At 37.8% G+C, this 17,025-nt stretch overlaps 1 protein-coding gene across 1 annotated transcript; it reads left to right on the top strand.

Annotated features, from left to right (window-relative positions):
- Positions 1 to 1,067: 1,067 nt before the first annotated feature.
- On the top strand, positions 1,068 to 16,811 carry gss (glutathione synthetase). The gene is made up of 13 exons (XM_026920555.3): positions 1,068 to 1,293; positions 3,800 to 3,944; positions 4,188 to 4,333; positions 4,558 to 4,633; positions 6,385 to 6,521; positions 6,656 to 6,772; positions 6,947 to 7,027; positions 8,123 to 8,200; positions 8,299 to 8,368; positions 8,540 to 8,734; positions 8,821 to 8,902; positions 11,872 to 12,061; positions 12,336 to 16,811. The coding sequence occupies exons 2-13, from the start codon at positions 3,804 to 3,806 to the stop codon at positions 12,457 to 12,459; spliced, it is 1,437 nt and encodes a 478-aa protein (XP_026776356.3). The 5' UTR covers positions 1,068 to 1,293; positions 3,800 to 3,803; the 3' UTR covers positions 12,460 to 16,811.
- The last annotated feature ends 214 nt before the right edge of the window (positions 16,812 to 17,025 follow it).

Genomic DNA, 17,025 nt, shown 5'->3' with positions numbered 1-17,025 from the left:
ATGTCGAATTCTTGAAGACCAGATTGAAGTATTGCATTGAAGTATATTTCATGCTTATAAATCGTGCAGGCAATTTGTTATTTTATTTTCTATCTATTTTGATTAAAATATAACTCTTCTTGATATATGAGATATTTATGAGTATACATAAGGGTCCTTGGAGGACCAGTGGTTAGGCCACCGCACTCTCACCACCGCGGCCCAGGCTCGATTCCCGGCCAGGGACCCAACCCCAGCACATGACAGCGCACTGCCAGTGCCAGTCCCAAGCCCAGATAAAAATTGGGGAGGGTTGCGTCAGGAAGGGCATCTGGTGTACAAACTGTGCCAAATAAGAACAATAACATGACTGTACACATATTAAGAAACTTGATCAGTGTGTCATACTGAAACAGTCTGAGACTGTTGGACCTTCACATCAAGGCTAGAAATGGCGTTACTTCCTACTACAAGCAACACAGAGTGGCCTAGAAGCATGGCTACCAAATACAACTCCCAGAATGCAGAGCAGCCTACAAACATGGCCGCAGAAGACTACAGCATAGCCATCACGAAAACTCTCACACTCACCATCATTCTGATTGCACACACCTGAACTCAATTACACAATCACTGCCGCACTGCTTAAGGACTCTCAGTTCACACAGTCATTGTGAAGTTTACATTCAGTGTCATGGTTACAACTATGTTTCTGGTTATTTGGTGTATGTCTTTGTCCTTTGCCCAGTTAACTCCGTTTGTACATCGCCTGACTTCTGCCTGTATTCTGATTTTGATTCTACCTCACATTTTGGATTCATTTGGCTGTTTTAAAAATAGACTTTTTCCCTGCAACTGTCACCATCTGTGCCACCTGACATGGACATGCTGAAACTGGTGAATGCAATTGTGGATAATAACCAACTGCTAAGTTACAAAGTATATTCTTTGATTCTGATTATTATTATTATTATTATTATTATTAAATCAATAATCAGGATCTAAGAATATACTTAGTAATTGGGTTACTATCCACAATTGTGTTCACCAGTTTCAGCATGTACATCAGTTTTAGTAGTAGTAGTAGCATAGAACGAAACGGGCTTTTATTTTGAAAATATCCCGTGAAATGAATAACGCTGCGTCATTTCAGTTTTCACGTACTTTCAACGGTTCAGTCAGACTTGTTTAATGCACTTGGGACTTCCTCGCTGCCACAGCCACCAAACTGCACTTGAACCAGCACTCATAAGATTCACAAGAATCGTAGGAAAATAATCAGCTTTCATTAGATAAACAGTTTTCACTTACTGGGTAAGTTAACTACTTTAACGACAGATGAAATTCACGTAACAGCGGATCGGTAGTTCACTTGTGGTTACTGATGAGTGCAGCTTTTATTTTGACACACTGTATGCGAGTCATTTCAGTGATTACAGAATCAGAATTTCTACAGAGGGAGAGACATCCAGTCTTATGTAGTAATTTAATTGTCTCTTAGTTTGTAGTATTGTTAATTCATTGCTGTTGCACTTACGTGAACTTTGTACCTGAATATAGTTAAATTTTTTGTTAAAAACATGGCTGTGGGTTCAGCAGTGTGGGATATCAGTGAAATTAAGGACTGACTAATTTGAAGTACATTTTGTCTGTATATGTACACGGACAGATGAGCCAAAACATTATAGCCATCACAGATGAAGCGATAACGTTGATTTATTTCATAATAAAGGTGCATGTCCAGGTCATTGATATACTGTTTCCTCCCAAAGCGGATCCGATACTTTATTATTATTAATAATAATAATAATAATAATAATAATAATAGTTTTTGCTGCACTGAATACATTGGGGTTTTAGATCAAAAGATTAATATGACACAGTAGATCAGAATTTATATTTACATCAAGATGTGTTAAACAGAACATGGCACCTGGCACCTGAACATGGCACCTGAACATGGCACCTGACAGGCGTTTCTTGTTGCCCAGGTGTGCCCTGTTAGACTGATTGTTTAAACAGTTGATAGCTCTGAATGTGTACTCTTGGTTTGAGCCTTGGGTTTCACCTGTGAAGACTGTATTTGTTGTTAAAAAGGACAAACCAACATGAAAAGTGAGCCATTTTGAATCTGAGAAAAGAGAGAAAATCAATCTGAGCCATTGCACGAGCACTGGGCATAAACAATACAACAGTTGGAATGTCTGAAAAAGAAAGAAACCACTGGTGTACTGACAACCAGACATCAATACAGGAGCATTGTGAGAGCTGTGAAGAAAAACCCAAAAATGACAGTGACATCACCAACAACCTCCACAGGATAGGAGTGAAGGGATTTCAGTCCACTGTTCGAAGAAGACTTTGAGAGCAGAAATCTAGAGGCCATACCACAAGATGCAAACCACTCAGCAGCAGTATAAATCAAACGGCTAGATTGGAATTTGTAAAGAAATACAGAGATGATCCACAAAAGTTCTGGAAGCAAGATTATCCTCTAGCAAAGTGATGGAAAAGGCCAACGTGTGGAGAAAGAAAGGATCTGCTAATGATCCGTATTTCCATATTTCTACTCTTGAAGTTGTGATCCCTTCACCCCCGCCCTGTGGAGGTTGTTGATGTCACTGACTGTTATTTATTGGGTTTTTCTTCAGCTCTCACAGTGTTTGTCATCAGCCGCTGTTGTGGCTGACTTGTCTGATTGTTAGTACACCAGTGGTTTCTTTCTTTTTCAGGACATTTCAAATTGTTGTATTGACTATGCCCAATGCTTGTGCAATGGCTCGGATCGATTTTTCCCTCTTTTCTCCGCTACATGGCTTGCTTTTCTCATAGACAGCTCTCTGGTCTTCATGTTGGTTTATGCTTTTTAACAACAAATGCAGTCTTCACAGGTGAAACCCAGGGCTCAAAGTAGACCTTCAGAGTTATCAATCTAACAGGGCACACCTGGTCAACAAGAAACAACTGCCAGTCACATGTCCCAATATTTTTGATCACTTGAAAAATGGATAGCTTCAAACCAAAGGTGTCATGTTCGAAGTTGTTTAACACATCCAGATGGAAATATCAGGAAGTGAAAGCTGAAATTCTGATCTATTGTCTCATATTCAGCTTTTGATCTCAAACGCAAATGTCTTCAGTGTATAGCAAAAACAAAAGAATTGGCTTTGCTGTTCCAATACCTTTGGAGAGGACTGTATATAAAAGAAATTAAACACTGCTTTAAAAACCTTAAATCATGCTGTTATTTCTTATTCTTATGAGCACCCCCATGTTAATGATGTCACAGAGTTGCAACTCTGAGAAGTCCGAGCACTCAGAAAACTCAGACTTTGAGTAGGAATTACGAGTTGGAGAGCCATGCAAATCGATCTGGATACTGAGAAGTTGGAAACTTTTCAGTTCACATTTGGTTATGAATGCAGCAAAAAACATGCTAGACAAGTGTGCGCTTCCAACTTTGTGGCAACAGTTTAAGGGAGAGTTTATGGGTGTGATGGTCAGGCGGCCTCATGCTTAAGCCCAAATCACAGTCGTGCTGATATCCAGTACAACAGCACTGCTTGTGCAGTATTGCTTAAATATAACGTAGGTGACAAGAAGAACTAACTTATTTTGTGGTCATTCCACAACGTTAAATGCAACTGTAAATAGATGAAAATATGTCTTTATTCTTTAATAAATAAAAGTTTTTAGCATTGACAAATTACTGTGATATAAAAGGAATCAAATACTTAGGGATGTGATGTTATTGGAAAACTTTGCGACTAACGCCCTGTAGTTTTGTTCCTTACGTAATATTTTTTTCCCTTCATTCCAGGTTGATGTCAATGGCTTCTCGTGGAATTCCAGAAGAGCTCTTAAGAAATGAGGAGTTAATTAAAGAACTGGAGGAAATTGCTAAAGATTCTGCACTGTTGCATGGAGTATTAATGCGCACCAAAGAATCACCAAACTCTTCAGAAGTAAACCATTTTTACTTTTTTGTTGCTGTCACATTTGCACTTGTTAAACTACATAAACCTGAACAAATCTGATCTCAGACCACAGCACTGACTCACAGTAGCAGAAATAATGTAGAGTTATGTCTGGAATCTTGTCTCTCATGGCAGCATTTGAAAAGTTAATTATGCCTCAGTACATCAGGTCATTGACCAGACAATGATCATTTACTAAATTAGGTGTGAAAATGCTGTGTGTGTTTGTAGGTGGTGAGTTATGCACCATTCACACTCTTCCCTACCCCGGTGCCTACAGTACTCTTTCACCAGGCCCTTGAAATCGCCACCCATTTTAATCGGCTGATAGACAGAGTCAGTCAGAGTCCACGTTTCCTTGAGGAGGCTCTTGCAAGGTACTGCTCATGTGGCAACAAGCTGGTTTTTGAACAACACTGTTTATTAAAAAAAATAAAATAAAATAAGTGTAGGGTTTTATGACCTCCACTAAATGTAATTTTTATTTATCTTCCCTTGCTGTTAATTTGAGGAGAATGTGAATGTGGAGTGTGCTTTTGGGAAAGTTTTTGTGTGAGCTCATGCTCAGAAAGGTCATTAACTGTGATATGTATCTTAACAGCACCATCAAGGTTGACAGTTTTACAGCAAAACTCTTCAACATTTACAGACAAGTTCAACAGGAACCTCGGGATACGGTAATATAATGTGGTGATAACTAGGATGATTTAATGCATGTGCAAACTATACTATATTTATTTGTACTGAATTTACATTGTTTATGGGTTAATTTCATACAATTCGTTGATTTAAATCTAAAGTTTGCATCCCCCATAGTTTCTGTATGGAGAGAATTTATCCACAAAAAGAGTTTCACATTTTAGTATCCTGCCACAAGACATCTATCTATCTATCTATCTATCTATCTGTCTACATATGTGTGTGTGTGTGTGTGTGTGTGTGTGTGTGTGTGTGTGTATGTGTGTATATATAATATAATATATATACGCACACACATTACTGTGCAAAAGTCTTAGGCACCCAATTTTTTTAGTACAAACTTTGTTATAGATTTTTATTTTATGACTTCTACATTATTGATTCAGTACAAAAACTTTTTAAATTTCCAAACATTAGTTTTCCAGTACAAAATTAAATGGTACAGAACAATGTTTATATGTCAGTAAAGAAAGCAGCAGATTACATAAGGGACACTTTTCAGACAAAAAAAACATAATGAAGGCTGCTGGGTTTTGCTGCAAAAATAAGAAGCGAGTGTGACAGTTAAAGTCTCCAGAAGAACTGTGGCTGCTTATGCAAGATGCTCAGTAACACTTCCAGCTCATTTCCTTATAAAACTGCACACATTGTACCTGAGACTACTATTTTTTTTTTTTTTTTAAGCGAACGATCATCACACCAAATATTGACTTTGTTTCGTTAATTACTGTTTACTGCTCTTTATAGTAATTTTTGTTTATGTAGAAACATTTAGTTTTATTATTTTTGAAGGCATCTTTGCTCTACAGCATTTCTTTGCATGTGCCTAAGACTATTGCACAGTACTGTGTGTGTGTGTGTGTGTGTGTAATATATTATATTATATTATATTATATTATATTATATTATATTATATTATATTATATAAAGTTTGACCATGATCTTTCAGTCTCCAGAACTGTTCCAATGTGGGCAGTGTATGGATATTTAGCTGAGAGATGTAAAGACAATGATCTGCCATGCAATCTGGCAGTTAGATCAGAAATGTCAGGAAGCATGTGTGTGAAAGGAGTCTGGGGAAGGTGGCATGGTGATGGAGTGAAATATCACAACTTCTAAATGCTGTTCACAGGATATGAAACAGTTTGGAGGCAGTTATAATGGCAAAGGGTGGGCATATAAATTATTAGAGAATATTTATATCCGATTCATAAGGGCTCCTGACTGCTGCAAAAGAAGAGTTGCTCTGTCTTTGAGAGACCTTGAGTTTGCCATCTGTGGCCAGAAGTCCAAGAGAGCAAAACTAGTCTTGCTCTCTGGGTGGAAGAGCTGTTGTTACTCTTCCTTGTCTATCAGGACGACACCAATGGGTGTAGAAGAGAATGTTTTAGGACTCACCCTCTCTGGATGGTAGCTGTCATGTGATACAGGAGCGCTAGCTAGTGGGTGGGAACATGGGCAATGACCACATTGAGAGAAAATGGGGGGGGGGGGGGGGGGGGGGGGACTTTTCTGTCCTCTTAACCTTTAAACAGCTATTATTTTTGATTATTTTTTGTTACTTTTAATCTGCATTATTTGACCATTTTTGTTGCTTGTGATGGGGGAATATCTGTGAAACCTAACACACTAAATGTCTTCTTGCTATAAATCGAATTTGTCCTTTATTTTGTCCTAAGGATATGCAAACTTTTGGATTGAATTTGTTCTCATGATGTTTCTCATTTAGCCAATAGTGCTGGGCTTGAATCGCTCGGATTACATGATCGACCATGCTGATGGAAAAGAGGCCTTAAAACAAATTGAAATTAATACTATTGCGGCCAGTTTTGGGGGTCTTTCCTCACGCACACCATATGTTCATAGGTGAGTGTATGCACTCACTTGAATGTTTAGCAGCATGCAAATTAGCTCAGTGCTCTAGCCAGAATGCTAACTGTGGCTAACCATGAATGGAAGCTGTGTTTTACAGTTCAGCGGTTCACATGTTTTTATCCCAGGCACATTCTGAAGGTTGCAGACCGGTTGGAGGAAAGCAAACTCATCTTGGATAACAGTCCAGCAGCAGGTCTGGCAAAAGGCTTGGCATTGGCCTGGGAACTTTATGGCTCTCAGAGGTTAGTTTAAAATTTAAAGCCCTTAAATTAAAGAGCTTCATCTATATTGATTGTTATACCCTATGAATGACAAATATGAATTACAAACATTTGGTTCAGGAAAAATTTGTTGTAGATCATGAAAAATGTTTCTCTTGTCTGCTTTAATAGTTAATTAATGTATGCTTATCACAGGGCCGTTGTGATGGTCCTAGTCGAGGACGTCCAGAGGAACATTTATGACCATCGATACGTGGAGAATGAGCTTTGGGCAAGGTAAGATGCTTGACTAAGCCAGAAAGAACACTGGAATCTGATAAATTCGAAAAAATCTGATTTTTTCTTGGGCAAAAGTGAGTTAAGTAAGGAACACCCTGAAGTGGCTTGTTTTCCTAGAACAGCATGCCATTTCTCTGAGAGTTTTATTCCAGCAATTTGCCAGTGATTACATTCTTATTTTATTATTAAGATACTTTGTGCTTTTTAACCACTTATAGTTACATTTATTGTTGTGGAATGTCTGCAAAACTAGGTAGTTCCTGTTAACACTTGTTATGGCACCTATAAACTTCATTCCCTTACCAGCTTCTTTTTTCCTCTCTTGAAGTTTTAAAACAGAAAAACACAGCTTGTTTGCGCAAAACCAGAAAATGTACTGTTACAAATCGCTGACACTAATGACTCCTTCCATAAATGTTAAACTGTCACCTTTATATCACTCCACTTGTCTGTGTTTGCTACATAAAATAGCAAACTATACATATACATATTTTTCGTGAATATAATTTCTGACTTAAAATATGAAAACTCATCAGATGAAGATGAAAAGGAAGAAGGGAAGCGAATTTCACCGGATGCAGGAATGTATAAGTCATTGTGACATAGCTAGCCAGCTCTGTAAGTGACTGAGTGTTTTGTAGCAAAAATAAACAAATTATTTGGCCATATTGTGTCCAAAATATCAGTTACTCAATATTAATTTCTTATTTATAAAAGTAATATCGCACTCGCAATTGTGCTGTTATACTGAATATCGGCATGGCTGGGATTACCCGCGGCCTCATGCCTACAGCCTGATCACAGCCGTGCCAATATACATTATAACTGCACTCTTTCTCGTGCAATGTTGCTTAACACCAAAATATTTGGTTGAAAAATACACCAAAATATTTGGTTGAAAAGTTGTATCTTTGGTCTTACTGAATGTTTGTACATATGGCTCAATATCTTAATCTCATAATTGCTAGATAAAACCTTCTAAAGTCTCGATATGCATTAGTATTAGAGTATCTCTAAACAAATGAACAAATGAGCTGTAGATAGCTTAGAAGGAAAAAAAACAAAAATCATTTGCATGTTGTATATTCACAGAAACATTCGTGTAATAAGAAGGCAGTTTGAAGATGTGAGTAGAAGTGGATCTCTGGACCAGAACAAGAGACTGTTTGTGTGAGTGTTTGGATTATTTCCCTTAATGAGAAAATACTTCTGAACTCTTATCATCTGATTTAACAAATCTGACTGAAAAAATATTACTCTGTTTTCAGAGATGGACAAGAGATTGCCGTTGTTTATTTCCGCAATGGATACATGCCTCAAAATTACAAATCGGAACAAGTACAGCATTTATTTTTAACAGCTTAGACTTTACTTTTGCTTTTAATAATGTTTCTGTGTAGTTTTACTAATCAGAAGAGTGTTTTGCAGCTTATGCATTGTAAGGATATGCAGTGTAATGCAGTGTAATATATATCAACATTGTAAGAGATCTACATTGATGTATTACAGAGCTGGGAGGCTCGGTTGATGATGGAGCGCTCGTGTGCTGTGAAATGTCCAGACATCAGCACCCATCTTGTTGGCACTAAGAAGGTCCAGCAGGAGTTGGCTCGGCCAGGCGTCCTTGAGAGCTTCTTTCCTGATGAGCCTGAAACAGTGACTCGGATTCGTGCCACTTTCGCCGGCTTGTACACACTGGATATGGTAGAGTACCAACTCACATTTATAATGCATTTCTGTGCTTTCTGAAATATTTACACAAATTTACACAACTTTTCCCCTATTATAAGGGAGAGGAAGGGGACCAGAATGTGGCTATGGCTATGGCCAAACCAGACCTGTACGTCTTGAAACCACAGAGGGAAGGAGGAGGTGAGGCTTAGCTGTACATATTCCACCATTTTCCACCATCTGCACTTCAGGACCTCATCTCTAGTGATCTATAGCACTATGCTGAAATCACCCAACTGTGCATCATAATTAACTATAGAGAAAACTTCAATTTAAAGCTGGTGACACAAATATACTGTATATTACATACACAAACACGTATTAATATATTCACTGATGCTTCATACATTCCCAATGAAGCAGGTGCTGAAAGGGAAAGAACTTTAAAAGAAAGCTTCTGATGGAAATACTGATTGCTGCAAATACACTGATTTTAGCATTATTGTTTATAATATTCTATAGCGACATGCAGAAATACCACTAAAACTCAACCTAAACTTCTACTGTATTAAAAAAAAATAATAATTTTGGTAATATTTTTAGGGGAACTAGAGAGCGTATTGGTCAATAGTGTAGTGGTTTTGCTGTGGAAAATCTCATTGAACTGCAATATTTTATGCCAAGGCTCTGTCATAGGGTTAGTGGCCATGCCCCATTTATATACATTGTACACTCCCGTCCAAAAGTATTGGCACGTCACGGCCAAGTCATTTATTTTTGCTTGACACAAAGACATTTGGGTTTGAGATCAAAGGGAGAATATGAGATCAGAATATCGATAGCTAGATTAGAATTTCGGCTTTCACTTCCTGATATTTACATCTAGGAGTGTTAAACAACTTAACATGGCACCTTTGGTAACAGACCATCCATTGTGTAGGTGGACAAACGTATAGGAACAGATAGTCTTAAAGTAAATAACACTTAATATTTGGTTGCTATGACTGCATCAAGCCAGCAAACCACTGACATCACCAGTGTTCTTTTGTGATGCTTTTCTAGGCTTGTACCACAGCTTCTTTCAACTGTTATTTGTTTTGGGGGGTTTCTTCCTTCAGTCTCCTCTTTAGGAAGTGAAACGTGTCCTCAGTTGGGTCCTCAGTCTAAAACCTTCCACTTTTTCCCCTGATGATGTCCTTTGTTGTGTTGGCAGTATGTTTTGCGTCATTGTCTTGCTGCATGAAGTTCCTCACAATTATAATATTCATCTTTTAATCTGAAACCGAAATGTCTTCAGTGTATATCAAAAGCAAATGTATTGACCTTGCCGTTCCAGTACTTTCAAAGGGGACTGTGTATGCACACCGTCTCGCACAAAGCCAGCTTTAGAATTCTTAGAGGGTGAAGTGCAGGTTAGTGGCTCATATATGGAAAATATGAAGCAATATCCAGACTTGGCAACCAGAATGTGGATGTCTTGATAGGATAATGATAAACTCATTTTACTGTGAAACTGGTAACTCAGGTAGTAAATTTCCTATACAAAGCAAAGAAACAAACACCCAACTGCTCTGACTGTTTTTCCATGCAAATTAACCCAGGTTTAGTTGCATCTGTTCATGGGTGGCTCATATCAATGGGCTAGCAGGGCTAAGCCCCCCATCTTTCAAGGATTAAAAAAAATCAATATAAGATTTCATTTTTGGCAGGCAAATCATCGTATTTGTGGTTAACAAATGTTTGTTTTGGATTTTTTTTAAATGAAGTGCAGTAACGCCACCACTACTCGTAAGAGAAACACAGAATGGTATGAAGCAACATATCATGTGGGCTAGGTTTAATGAGCCTACCACTGTAGATTCATGCAGCCTTCCACCAACAGTCGTGTCAGGTAATTAAACAAAGTGACACACACCCTACCTTCGAGCTTCATGTGGGCTAATATATTTTAGCCCATTTCAGTGACTCTTCCATAAAATGTCATCAGCAGTTGTGTTACGGACTCAGTAATTTTTCCCCTAAAATGTGTTTGTAGGAGAAACAGAACGTTGATAGACGTTAAGCATAACGTTGAGCACACATTGTCTAATTAAATACAAATTACACAAAAGGACAGCAGACAGAACCATATGTTTACTGTTTTGAAGTTTAAATGAAAGGGTTACAACTTTCTGTTTACCATGTTTGCTATTCAGAGGAAAAACAACATTGACCCAGTCAAGCATTATAGGCTTGAAACATTAAAAAATAAATCATTAATGCTACTCCTGATCTTTAAACGCATGTGTTTTTTGCCCCAATATTATTTACATTTACAGCATTTAACAGTAGCCCTTATCCAGGGCAACTTACAGATGATGATCATGAGAAATTATTATTATTATTATTAATGAGACTTAGGGACATAGTTAAACTATTAAAGTTGACATTGTCGAGCTATTGCTAGATATTAGATTTTAGTCTTCCCATCTAATATTACAACCAGCCACCACTGCATGTGTTATTTCCTAATACTTGGTTACACCCTACTGTTCCTTAACAACACCAATGATGTCAAGGGAGGATACCACCAGTGTCTTGAGAGAGTTCTATGTAAGCTTTATGCCACATGTCTGCTGATTGGAGTGCATAATTTATTCCCAGTTCATAAGGTCTTTTGGTGTTTTACTTGCTATTCTAAATCCCACACTTTTACTGTGGGATTGGTGTCGGTGAGGTTGCAGAACAGTCAGTTTTAGTGTGCCATTGTGTTTATCGAACAAATCGCACACAGATTTGGCCCTACGCACTTACCTACAGTTCATCTTGGAAGATGGGAGTGTCAAAGTGAGGCAACCTCAGCGTCTGACTAACAAGTGCTCCTGTTTTACATTTTAGGTTACATTCAGATACACAGCCTATTGACACTGTACAATAACACACTGTTAAGTATGACTAATTTTTCACTATGAAATAATCTGTCTTATTAAAACTGTTATCAGTTAGGAAAGCTCACTGCTTTAATGATTTAAACAAATTATGTTTTAGAATAGTTCTGTCACACTTGAAGTGTTAATAATGTGTGTTATTGTAGAGATCCAAAACATTAAGGTCAGAATAAGCCTGGTTTCTGTAATTAGGCTACTGCTTTTATTTACACCCAAACATTATTTACCTCGTACATCTCGCAGGGAACAACATTTATGGGGATGAGATCTGCCGTGTGCTGGAGAGCTTGAAGAACAGCACAGAGAGGACCGCATACATCCTGATGGACAAAATCCAACCCCGGCCCACATATAACTACCTTTGCCGAAAGGGGGATCCAGTAACGCTGAAGATGTGCCTCAGTGAACTGGGTGTTTTTGGAGCCTACGTCAGGTACACTGAGGAAAAGAGGGAAACAATTCTGCACCTTTCACTCCAAACAGTCATGTAAAACAATTTTCTCAGAAAAAGAGATTCGTTGTTAATAATTAATCTCACAGTGTGAGAGAAGGCAAAACAAAGAAAAGAGAAACAATCAAACTGACCTTAGATCCTAATGTAAAACTGGATGAGGATGAGTGTCAAAACCTCAATATTATTTAAACAGATACAGCCTTTCATTACTGCCAGACAGGAAATCCTACTAACCTCTTTCACTGTCATACAGGAGAGGAACAGAGGTGTTGATGAATGAGTGTGTGGGCCACCTGCTCAGGACGAAGTACGCCGAACATGCCGACGGAGGCGTTGCTGCAGGAGTCGCAGTGCTCGACAATCCCCTACTGATTTAAGTCTCAGGAGCAGAACTCTACACTGACAAACATATCCAGGTTTTATTTTATAGCTATATATGCTTTTATGTTCATTCCTCTTTTAGCACTTGGCAGGAGAAAATACACTCGATTCATTGAAGCCTGTGATTTACAGTTATACATTCCCTCTGAAGATGCTCACTCTGGAAGGAAATTCTGAACTGAGCTACTGCCTGCCATAAGATTTTATTTTTTTTTTAAGTTTAAAAAAAACTGTTGTCTAAAATGATCCTTGTCTTAGAGTAAAACCACCCTGCACATTTTGAATCAAGTGATTCGGAGCAGCGGGAAAAAAAAATTTAAAAAAATATGCAGAGTGGAGGTACTCCAGGACCAGCATTGAGAAAAAGTGATCTATAGTTATCTACTGAAAATGCCCACTTCTGCTTTCAATAGAGCTATCAGAACTCTCCACTACTGTTACTATTGATTTTTAATTTAAAATCAGTGACCCAAATAGCTAAACTTCCTACATAACCAGAGTGTCAGCAACTCAACCTTGGATCACTTAAAAGGCAAATGCTTATAGGCCATCTCACTGCAAATTTCCAAGTTTGGGAAAACACTGGATATAATGTAAAGAAAATGTATTTTACAGTTTTTCTCAGTCGCTTTGGTACATTTCGCAAATCATCCTTAATATTTGCAAACCAGTATGTGCATTTCTCAAAACAATACATACAAACAGCACCACACAATGGATTTCCTGCAAAAGCATGTAACTTGCTCAAAATCTTTAGTTCATCTCTCAAAAGTAAGTATTTGTCAATGAACATATCAGTGCCATCAGAATGAAAAGTACTTGTCATTGTTCACAAACAAGATAGTCAAAATGCTTAGTCATGTTGTCAATGTAACAGTGTAGTCTGTCAGTATTACCTGATGTGAGCTATGGCTACAGTTTGGATGACAGTTACTACATTGAATATGCACAAGGCTGCACTTCTTCTGTTTGGCATATATCAATTTCTACAGTACAAATTTACACATTACTGTATGTGGGATATTGATTGAAAGAGACTGGACAGGATTCACAGTTATGCTTTTCACTAGTGGTCTGACAAAAAAAAATTACATTACAATGTCATTGTGATTATAGAAAACAAAAAGACAAGGGGCACAAAGGGGAAAATAAAAAATTAGAAAGGTAAACACAGGAAACACCCCTTAGGCAGAACTTTGCATTTGCATGCAGCACTGTATGAGGAATTACAGTGCAGTCTGTCTCCACCTCCTGACGTCCCAGTCTGTTGGGCCACAGGTTCTCATCCACATCACAACAGCTATCTTCCCTTGCAATGCAACGTGGAAGAAAATCTTTTGGAACGTCTTATCCAGCCTCTGCAGGTGTCTTCCGTGATGTTCTCACATGCTGCATCCATGGCAGCCAGCAGGGTCATCTGAGTATGTGGCTGGCGATCATAGACCTTCCACCTCCATGCTGAGTAGAACTCCTCAATTGGGTTAAGGAATGGGGAATAAGGTGAGAGGAATTCCATCAGCATCCTGTAGTGGGTCACAAAGGGGAATATGAGTTAGCACACCGTGCTCTGAAATAGCAGCACACACAGTGATATTCCCTCCCCGTTGGCCTGGCAAATCAACAATAGCTCTGTGGCCGATGACATTTCGACCACGCCTTCTGCTTTTGGTCAGGTGGAAGCCAGCCTCATCCACTTTATATGAAGTTGTGAGATGGTTCACTTGATTCCAGTTCCATTATACAGTATATCCCAGAACACACGAAATTAGTTTTATGAATTACATGCATTTTCATTTTGGATAAGATACAGTTACATCAAATTTATTCATACTGCATGTTCTTTCTTTTCTACAGCCATGGAAAATGTGTACAGGTCATGCTTACTGTACTATATATCACTATACAATGTTGCTGTAAAGTAGTTACTGTGTGCACATAGATGTTTTACCTGGACATACTGGTACCGTAGCTCCTTCAGCATTCGTCATCATTCCTTTCGAATGGTACACGGTACAGATGTTTCATGCTCATGTGGTGTCTTTTCAGCACCCTGGCGATAGTTGAGTGCTAACAGATTGGATGTTTTCAAAGTCTTCTATAATGGCACTCTGTATCTCCCTTAGTCTAATGGCATGGTTTGCTCTGACCATGGTGCAAATAGCCTCCTCTTGTTGAGGTGTGAAAAGGGGTCCTCTGCCACCCATGTGAGGTAATCTTGCAGTCTTATGTGGGGAAAAATGCAGTAATGCAAAACACACGATTTTTCACATGAAAAAAAAAAAAAAATGAGCACACACATTACAGATTCAAGAAATGTACCAAAAGTGACTGAGAAAAACTGTAAAAATACATGCGTGTTTGTGTTGCAGTATGTATCTGTATAAAGTATATTTGCTGTTTGCTGTAAAATACAACTGGACTACTGTAATATGAAGCGTTACAGTAAGTATACAGTATAACAGTACATTGCTCATTGGTGGACATACCTGTTCTCTGTACAAAATGTTTGAATTATTGAGGACACGGTCCTTTCGACCCGCCTCAGCCATTGTAAGGCCATGATTGATAACATGGTCCACAATAGTGGACTTTATTTCATCTGATATGCGCCTGTGTCCTTGGCCTCTTCTGCCTCTTCCTCTGTTTTGCCTCCGTACCCTTTCACCATGCATCCTTACTCCTCTTCTTCCTCTCGGCTGTTGACCCTGTTTGTTTCCTGGTTGTTCATCCATTGTCAGAAGTTGTAACTCTGTGTTGTGCTCTGTCTGTGTGCTTGCCAGTTGAAGGTTCATGAGATGCACCTTTGAGCTGTTTTAGAGAACTGGTTGATCATTGGTTGATCTAACACTTTACATTCCCTTCATTAGTGAAAGTCAAGATTCACCTGCACAATTCATCAATTCAGGGCACAATTTACCAAAAGTCTAATAGAAATGTGTAGAAAACTTGACAGTTTGACAACTAGTTCAACCATTTTGCATTTAATGACTTCTGCAAGGAACTAATGCCTAGATGTTTTGAGGGGAAGCCTATTCAACAAAAAAAACCATATAATATATTTTGATCAACATGACATAAGCAATTGATAACATAGGAAACAGAAGACACTTGTACATAATCAATTGCATGAATGTACCAAAGCATTTGCAATTTGTTCAAAAGAATGAGAAATTGCTCTTATGATGTGCACAAGTGATTAGATGATATGGAGTTTGAACAAGTAGTTTTGAGAATTTCAATTGTGATCTGAGAAATGCACCAAAGTGACTGAGAAAACCTGTAATATAGAAGAACTGTAAATGATGCATTTTGGCAAAAACATACTATTTCTGGGATTTTAATGAATGATCAAGAATGATTAATCAAAATTTACTCAGAAATTAAACAAATTCTCATCACCAAACTTGCTGAGAACAAATCTAATTTATGCATTTGTAATATTTTAATGGCAATATTTTGGTAGAACATATTGTACTTTACTAAAATAATGATTTCTTTTTTCTAATTCCCAACAGTGCCAACATATATCATGTAAAAGAAAATTATGTAATTTAAAACAAATACACAAATGCTAGTCCTTCTGATATTATAAAGTTTATATGGATGTAATTTAATCACTTTCCATTCATATAAATCGTATTTTCCTCATAGAACCTGTCAAACATAAGCTACATATCCATCCACGCAATCACGTGTTTCACGCTCTGCTGATAACGGTGAACTTCAGACACATCACAAAAATGTTTCCAATAAAGTAAGACTGTACAGAGGACGTGGAAAATATCAACCCAAACAGACCAGTGAAAAAAATCTGAGTGGTTGTTTCTGGAAAAGGCCAACTGGGTCCTGACCAACTGAAAATAAAGATCAAAAGCAAAAGACACAAAAAACTGTAAAAGTGAAACTGCACATTTATAGGCTGTGTAGCTTAATTAGGGCCAGACAGTAAGGCCAGACTGACACTAAGAGTGAGGACACAGACAAACACAAATAAGCAGTCTGTCAGAATGTGCAGGACACGACCATTTTAAAATGCTAAACAAACAAACTCACTAGTTTAGGTAACTCCTACCTGGCAATAGTACACAAATATACTGAATTAAGTTCATAGGAAAAAAAAATTTGGAGAGAGAAAATGTGTAGGAACATATTAAAAGCATTCTAACTAACAATAGAAAAAACTGAGGCAAAACACTGATAGGTTCTGACTACTGTTGTGCTAAAATAAGTGATAAAAGATGTGCTTAATGCAAGGCTACAGAAAAGTTGATGGAAAATTAAAGCTGCATTCTGTGAGATTTAAACACTGCATCCTATTTACAATAAAATCAGAGATGTTTCTTTCGAAGATTTTACATTCATTGTTTCTTTCCCCCCTTGAGCCCAACAAAAATGTTGAATATTCACCTTTGATCTTAGGATCCTACTGAAAATCTAAAAAAAAACTCCCCTTTGTTTAAAATAAAGAATTCCATTGTAAATCTAAATGTGTTTTGAACCTCAGATCTTCTTTTTGAATCTCAGAACATCTTGTAATAAAAACGTGTAAATGAATATCGTCG

Source organism: Pangasianodon hypophthalmus, chromosome 16 (assembly GCF_027358585.1).
Source record: "Pangasianodon hypophthalmus isolate fPanHyp1 chromosome 16, fPanHyp1.pri, whole genome shotgun sequence".
Taxonomy (NCBI): Eukaryota; Metazoa; Chordata; class Actinopteri; order Siluriformes; family Pangasiidae; genus Pangasianodon; species Pangasianodon hypophthalmus.
Note: the sequence above shows the minus strand (reverse complement) of the source record. Positions and strands in the feature narration are given on the sequence as shown.

What these genes read in the sequence shown, in the direction of transcription:
- gss (XM_026920555.3), top strand. Translation starts at nt 3,804, where the DNA reads ATGTCAATGGCTTCTCGTGGAATTCCAGAAGAGCTCTTAAGAAATGAG. An exon ending in AATCACCAAACTCTTCAGAA is followed by an intron (nt 3,945 to 4,187) that starts GTAAACCATTTT and finishes GTGTGTTTGTAG; the next exon opens with GTGGTGAGTTATGCACCATT. An exon ending in CGCACACCATATGTTCATAG is followed by an intron (nt 6,522 to 6,655) that starts GTGAGTGTATGC and finishes TTTTTATCCCAG; the next exon opens with GCACATTCTGAAGGTTGCAG.